The sequence below is a fragment of the Haemorhous mexicanus genome, chromosome 1, assembly GCF_027477595.1.
Source record: "Haemorhous mexicanus isolate bHaeMex1 chromosome 1, bHaeMex1.pri, whole genome shotgun sequence".
In the NCBI taxonomy this organism is placed as follows: domain Eukaryota; kingdom Metazoa; phylum Chordata; class Aves; order Passeriformes; family Fringillidae; genus Haemorhous; species Haemorhous mexicanus.
In genome coordinates this window covers 25,292,051-25,299,434 of record NC_082341.1, presented here as the reverse complement: position 1 = coordinate 25,299,434, position 7,384 = coordinate 25,292,051, and the positions used below count along the sequence as shown (strand labels likewise).

At 40.0% G+C, this 7,384-nt stretch overlaps 1 protein-coding gene across 1 annotated transcript; it reads left to right on the top strand.

Moving 5' to 3' along the window:
- The first annotated feature begins 409 nt into the window (after nucleotides 1–409).
- Nucleotides 410–6,530, top strand: SEM1 (SEM1 26S proteasome subunit). Its single transcript, XM_059843488.1, has 3 exons — nucleotides 410–598; nucleotides 4,352–4,445; nucleotides 6,343–6,530. The coding sequence occupies exons 1-3, from the start codon at nucleotides 412–414 to the stop codon at nucleotides 6,383–6,385; spliced, it is 324 nt and encodes a 107-aa protein (XP_059699471.1). The 5' UTR covers nucleotides 410–411; the 3' UTR covers nucleotides 6,386–6,530.
- Nucleotides 6,531–7,384: the final 854 nt, after the last annotated feature.

Genomic DNA, 7,384 nt, shown 5'->3' with positions numbered 1-7,384 from the left:
TCCATGGAAAGTAGCCCGCTCCAACCTCTCATCATTCCTTCTGCGAATGAATCCTTCCTAATGTGCAACCCAAACCTCTCCTGGCGGTTTGAAACACTGCATTTAAAAACCAGAAGGGAAAAAACCCCAACACCATGACTTGGAGATTAAGGACTGAAGGCTGATACTCGATAGGTTTTGTCTGCATTCAAACAAATAATGAAAGAATGTAGAAAAGAGAGGCGCTCAGTAGCGGCAGCAGCCTGTGTAGTTTGGTCTGCCGTGGCAGGGAACGAGCTTGTTCTCCCCACAGCACTGCAGGGAGCAGCAGGAACAGCAGTAGGAGCAGCATGAGCAGCTCCCGCGGCGCTACCTCAGCCCCGGCTCGGGCCGTGCCAGGCCGGAGCGGCGGGCGGGGCCGGCAGAGCCGCGATGCGCAGGGCGCAGGCGCGGGCCGGAGCCGGGCCCGGCAGCGGCGCAGGCGCGGCGGTGGCCGCGGGATCCCAGCAGGCTCGGTGCGGCGGGGCGCGGTGCGGGCCCAGCATGTCGGAGAAGAAGCAGCCGGTGGACCTGGGGCTCCTGGAGGAGGACGACGAGTTTGAGGAGTTCCCGGCTGAAGGTGCCGGGCGGGGGCGGCACGGGACGGGACGCCAGGATGCGACAGGCCGCGGCCTGCCGGCGGGACCGCCGCGGCCTGGGCCGGCCGGGGCGGGCAGGACGCGGCGGGCAGGGAGCGGCGGCGGGAGCGGCGGTGGGGCTGGCAGTGGGACTGGCTAGCGCCGTGTGCACCGGCCCTGCCCGCGGGTCCCCGCGGCCGCTCCGCGGGGCAGCGCCGTGCTGCCGCTCCGCAGGGCCCGGCTGAGCCCCGCGGAAGCTCCCCCGGTGCTCCGCGGGTCCCTGCGCAGCCCCCGCCCGGGCAGGGGCTGCAGCGCCGTCAGACCGCGATCGAGCGCGATCGTGGTGCCCGTGCCCGGCTCCGTGGCGGTGTCGCGGCGCTGGGCACATCGCGCTGCAAGTGCTGTGTCATTGTGCGAGAGGGCTGGGAACAAGTGCCGGAGAAGTTTACTGCTTTTTGACACTGGAGATGAGAATCGCAAGGCAGAGGAGGGACGAGGGCGGGAAACTGAGCGTAAGGTGGAAAAATATGTGAAATTGAAATACTGCGCTCTGTAGTTACTCTTAGTTTCTTTACCTATTGAAACACAGCTATGTATATGCTGGTTGGCTTTTAATAGGTACAGATATACTTAATAAGGAGGTTAAATTCAATTAACTCTGTGAGTCCCTTCACAGAGATAGTCTTGGAAACATCCCTATTAGGGCACGTTTACTTTTTATGTCCTTAATTTTGTCTCAGGTTGTGAATTATGAGAAATTATGTATACCATGATGAATGTAATGTCAGGATTTTTTTTCTCTAATGTCTTTATTGATGTGGTTTTTCTATGGCCTTACAAGCCTTAGGTGTTCTGAGCCCTTTAGTTCTGCTAAAATTGATGTTTTTGTGAGTACTGATAAAGTTCATGACATAGTTAGGATATTAGCTAAAATAAATTTACAAGACCATACTTTCTTTCTCCTAAGTGTTTCCTAAAAAGAAAAAAAGAATTTATTTAATCTAAATTAAGTATTCACAGTAGGGGAAGTCTCTAGAGCTTCTGGACCTTGGATTGGGCAGAGCCCTGACTTGCTGTTACAGAAGGTGAAATTAGTTTTGCTTGGCTCTAGCTGTAGTGCTAAAGCAAAGTACTGTGTAGGCTTTCTGGGTGGAACAGAGACTTATTAAAAAGTGACCATCATCAGGCTTCTAGATGTTGTTTCTTGCAGAAAATAAGAATGTCTAAAAGGGTCCATTTGAATCCTCAAGTGAGGTCATAGTTTTGAGATGTTGAGTGTTCAGACCATTTTGTCTGTTATCTCCAGTATTTAGGTAAAAATTGTGATAACTGGGCTCAAACCCATTCCAAATTGTTGTTCTTTCAAATTAAAACACCACTTTCTAGCAATAGAAGAACTTTGTGTTCTATTACCCAGTTTTTATCCAAAGGAAATTAGATAATGCAAATCTTTGTTAAGGGATGAAAACACAGACTTTTGGGGTTTATTCCAACCTAAAAATTTACTTAAACAATTTATGAAATCAAGTTATGTATCAAAACCAGACGTGCCCAATATTTATAGGATACTTTGAAGTATAGCATAAGTATACTACAGTAGATGAAAATACATGTCAATGAGTCACTTAAGAATCTTTTGTACAGTGCATTTCACAATATAAAAGTGTAAAGGAATAGAGCAGGGGATAAAAAACCTTAAAATCTTAAAAATTGTTTTTTGTTTCCCAAGTACAAAATAAAACAATCAGTGATCAGCAGATAAAAATATATTTTTAAGGAGTTCAGCCATGACAAGTTTATAATTTTGGTGTATATTAGTAACACTTAATGGTAGCGGACTCTTAAGTGATCTTAATACTTTCAATCCCAGATAATGCTCTACCTCTTTTGTTTAGTCACAGGCATATAATGTAGCAGGGAGTAATAACTGTGTATTATACAATTCTGGGGTAATAGTTTCAATATACAGATGCTGCAGAATCTTGTCCTGGGGGGATGAGAATGTAATTTAGGCTTTACTTTCTCTCTCCACCCCAGCAAGGAAGATGAGATGGGCCTTTCTGACTCCTCTTTACTCACTGTGATTTAGAGCATCTTTTTGCAGTCTGCCCTACTGATCTTCTATGACTGAAGCTGCTGTTTGTTGTGCTGGATATGAGTTACTGGGAGATTTTTTTTTTTTCAAGTTTGTAGTTCTGTCTGAGCTACTTACATGTTTGTAGATAGAAAAGTTTGACTTTGTGTTAATTTTAAGTTGTTTGAGCTTTGTATTTTCTCTCTTCAAAATCCAGTTAATCAGTAAAGTTGTTTCTTTTTTGACAGAAAAAAATCAGTGGAATATAAATTGGCAAGGGCAAAGCTTATTGCAGGTAGTTGTAAAGAATAAGCCCTTCCCTTTGAGGACCTAGCAATACAACTAAATCCAAATAATCCATTTTTATATACAACATTTTTTCTTCAGCTTTTCTTCCCAGTTTTTTTCTTTTGCTCTCACAGCACAATTTCTATGCTCCTTCATCTTTTCCCATTATATAATTTATTTGAGTAGGGAAATTTAATTATAATGCCTTCCACACGTGTGTCTTTAATCAGTGACAAATGGATTTTCCTGTCCTGCTGAATCTCAAATATTAATTTTGTTGCCTGTCAGTGTTAGAAAAAGGAGGAGAAAATGCAAAGACCAGGCTTCATTCTTAGAAAGTTAGCTGTTCACAGTGAATTAGTTTTTGATATTTTACCCCAGTGACTTTCTCCCCTGCTCCCCCCATACCTCCATCAGTGTTTAATGTTACTTTAGGCCTTGGTCCTCAAAGCTTTCTGTGCATGGGCAGCACATGGTTTGCTAGAATGAAAGGGGAAGAACAGCGTTTTCTCTTTAAATACAATAATAGACTTTGAGAAATAAAAAGTTGCAACTGTCAAAATTAGAGTGGTTGTTTTTTTTTAAACATTTGAAAAACTGTGTGTCTTTCAGTAGGAATAAACTGAGAAACTAAAAAAAAAAAAAAAATCAAGTAAGCCAACTTACGTTTTTATAGTGATTCTGAGCCTTTAATTTTCGTTATTTTTCTGAAGTAATTTCTTTGATTTTGATTTTTTTCTAATAATGAAGTATTGAGAATGTGATGAGTAATTTTTCAAGGGTGATGTGCCAGATTATTATAGGAAAAATATAAATAAAGTTAGTAAATGGACATAAAAGTGTTTCCCTGTTTATAAAGGCAAGACAGCTTTTGCTGTCTTGGGAACCCAGAAATAGCTGATTTAGAGGTATCAAGTGCTGTTTGCAGATGCTTATCTCAATTTGCCTTTGCTTCTGTATCACAGATAGTTTTTTGTCATTTGTCCATAGACTGACTGCATCTGATTTGAGGGAACAGAGAATGTGTCTGTGTTTTGGCAAAAGCATCTGATACATATTTACTTTTTTAATCTGAAAAAGGTGTTTAAATGCAAATCTGGAAGGATGATGCTATAGTTTATCCATAAGTATGCAAAACATCTCTTAATGTTTAATCTTGCAAGCCATGATGTGTGTGTAATGATTTTTTTTCACCAAGTTTCATTTTTGTTGTAATTACAGAAATTTTGAGATGTGTTTTAGATCGGACTCATAAACACTTGAATGTGATCCAGGCTTCTCTGTTAAATTTACCAGAAGTCTGCCTTTCCCTGTGGCTGAGCTAATCGGTCAGTAAGACATGGTGCCAAAGCAGTGCAGCATACAGTATTTAGACCTGCTTTTCTGTCTTTAGATTGGACTGGTTTAGATGAAGATGAAGATGCACATGTCTGGGAAGACAACTGGGATGATGACAATGTAGAAGATGATTTTTCCAATCAGTTAAGGTAATTTTATTTAAACTTTCTGTTCTAGAAGACGGGTAAAATACTTTAAATGGGGTTGATTAGTTAATATCTGAAAGTTTGAAATCTGCTTACTTTAAAAAAAAATAACGATCTGAAAATGGAAATAAATGACAGCTCTACTTTTTGCTTTTCTATTTAAAGCCTTTTAGAACCAGACTTAGGGATTACAAGACTCTGAAGTACTGATCAGCATTTCATCTTTTAATCATTCTACTGAAAATGCCTTGGGACATTGTGGTGACAGAATTTTGCTCTGTTACGCAAACAATGCAAAGATCATGGAAAGTTGAGATGTAGTTGACACTTTGTCAATTTAACATGAGTGGATCCTTTTCTAATGACTTTTCTCTGTGTGTGTGTGTGAAAGTTCTGTACTGCCAAGATTAATGGCAAGGCATCCAAGATTATCCCTTTGTGCTATGTGGTGTGCAAAGTATGTTACAGTTTTTATGTCTGTACTTTAAAACAGCACTGCTGTTCTTTGTCCAAATGGGCAAATTTTCTGGAGATTAGTGATCTGTATTAACATTAAGGTTCTTGCCTATGTGATGAAAGTACTGTTTATGAGCAACAACAGCAAAGTAATTGTTAATTACATGCTTTAAAAAAAAGTGATAGCAATTTGTGTACCTCTAAACCAGTTGCTTAATCCTCTTTGTCACTTGTAGTTTCAGTAATCCTTTACTGATGCATAATTATAACTTAAATTGTTTCAAGCATTCAGAACAAAGCCAGATTTTATAATTAATCCCTCAGTATGTTGCATGAGGAGCAAACTGTCTGTAATACAGCCTGCTTAAACACTTCCTGGGTTGATCTCCCTTGTACTCTGGGGAAAGCAATTATTTTTGTGTCTTCTGCATAAAAAATTGTTGGCATGGTTATTTCATATATGGTTCAAAGGCAGTTAAATGGTAATATTGGAAAGCATGTAATGGAACAGACTTTCAAGAAATGGTAGAACTCTTGATAGACACAGTTGATCCAGACAAACTTTGTGCAGCTGGCCTTAGTTGCAGCCTGCAGTATTGGTGACTGTATAGTGGTTTGCAGTGTTGCCTGGTTGTAGCGTGTTTCTTCCATCTCTAGAAAGCAAATGCTGCAGTCCTCCACTTTTAAAGTCCTACTACTAAATGTGCAAACTAACCCAAAATATTTTTAGAGACTTCTACTTTTGTGTCTAGATACACATGTGCTAAGATAAAACGGGATAAAACAGGAAGCATCCTGGCTGGTGTGCTCAGGGGCAGGTGAGAAGCAAAGTGGTGGCAGGGCAGGAGTGATAACAGTTGTAGTTCCTGAGTTGCTGTCCTAGCCACAACTAAGGACAGCAAAGCAATAGTTTCCCTCAGAATTGTTCATTGCAAGGTGTATTCCACCAAGACATAAATAAAAATTCCAGAGTGCACTATTCTAAAAGAAAAAAAAAAACAACTTAAAATTGTTTTGGAAGCACATGCAGTTAAGTCAAATAGAATAGTGAGCTTGCTTAAGTTAAGGAAATATTGAGAATAGTGTATAAGATTCTTGAGAATTTGTATAAGATAATATTTTTGTTATTCTAATGAATTTGGAGATGTTGCAGGTGCATTGGTGCTACTTTGTGTCATATGGTGGGTCAGAGGGCAATAACTGTGATTAAAACAAATATTTGAATTTTTCACTGAGAAGTTACTTATAGTGATTTAAGATAAAAAACTGGAGTTCAAGAATTACAGAGTAAGTAAGGTTAAGGTAATTGGCATGAATAAAAAAGCAGTATGACATTGCTATTTAAAATGATTGTATATTGTGTAGTATATTTAATTTTTAAAAAAACCGCACATCTAACAGTATTGTGTATGTGTTTCAATATATCTGTCTCTCTTCTATACAGAGCTGAATTAGAAAAACATGGATACAAGATGGAAACGTCATAGCTTTTGCAGAATATGGAGTGGTTTAACACTGAACTGTGGATAGACTTTATTGAGAAAAGAAGATGGAAATTGAGAAGACACACTTAGTTCATTATCTGCTTGGATTTATTATTGTTTTGTATAAAAAATAAAGTTTTTAATCTTAGCCTGGTCATACATTTAGCCTCTACTCACCTGGTACATTGTATTTTGGTTCTGAATTGGCTTGTGTGGTGGAATTCACAGACCTACCTGGAATGCCACTAGTTTTCTGTCAGTGGCTGATGCTCTTGCACTGGCTGCTGTCCTGGGGGGCTAAACATGTGTAACTAGAATGAAGAATGAATGTTGCTGTCACGTGAAATAAAATACTTATGTATTCCAATTAAAGTGCAGCAGAGATTGAAAGCAGTATTAGGGAGAGATAAAGCTTGTTTTGTCTCAGCATTTTATTTCATAATGACTTGGGGTTTCTTTTAAGTCATTTAATGTGAGTGCTTTTTTAATAAAAGAGAGTTCAAAGCATCTTGCAACAGCAGAAAGCCAGACTCTCCAGTCTGGTCCTGTCATTTCTCAGGACTGTTAAAGATGAGACTTCTCTGGAGGTGAAAGTTCTGTTCTTGCACTTATTTGAGCCTAGGAATCTCTGCTGAAATTGCCTCCAATTTGCCAGTTACAACAGTTCATCTGTATCACGCAAACAGGCCTGCGGAGAACAGAAATCAAACTTCCAACTTATTTCATGGAGGCCAACAAAGATTTGCCAGAAAGATATCGCAGTAGTGACTGGATTCAATTACTCTCTGAACTAGAAAACAGAAAGTGGAAATTACCACACCTATTACCACTTCCATGAAACCTCCCCAAAGGACCTGTTAAAGCTGCTGTATGCAAAGACAGAGGGAGATGGCAGCCATGGCTCCAAATTAAATTAGGGTTGTTTTAATAAAGGGGCAATTGTAGTTACATACTCATGGAATTTGAATGAGCTACTTGCTTTTTAGCTGTTCACTTAAAGAA

Bases quoted from the DNA above. Each gene is read 5' to 3' on its own strand.
- SEM1 (XM_059843488.1), top strand. From the start codon at position 412: ATGCGCAGGGCGCAGGCGCGGGCCGGAGCCGGGCCCGGCAGCGGCGCA. The intron at 599-4,351 runs GTGCCGGGCGGG...TTCTGTCTTTAG, and splicing joins TGAGGAGTTCCCGGCTGAAG to ATTGGACTGGTTTAGATGAA. The intron at 4,446-6,342 runs GTAATTTTATTT...TCTTCTATACAG, and splicing joins GATTTTTCCAATCAGTTAAG to AGCTGAATTAGAAAAACATG.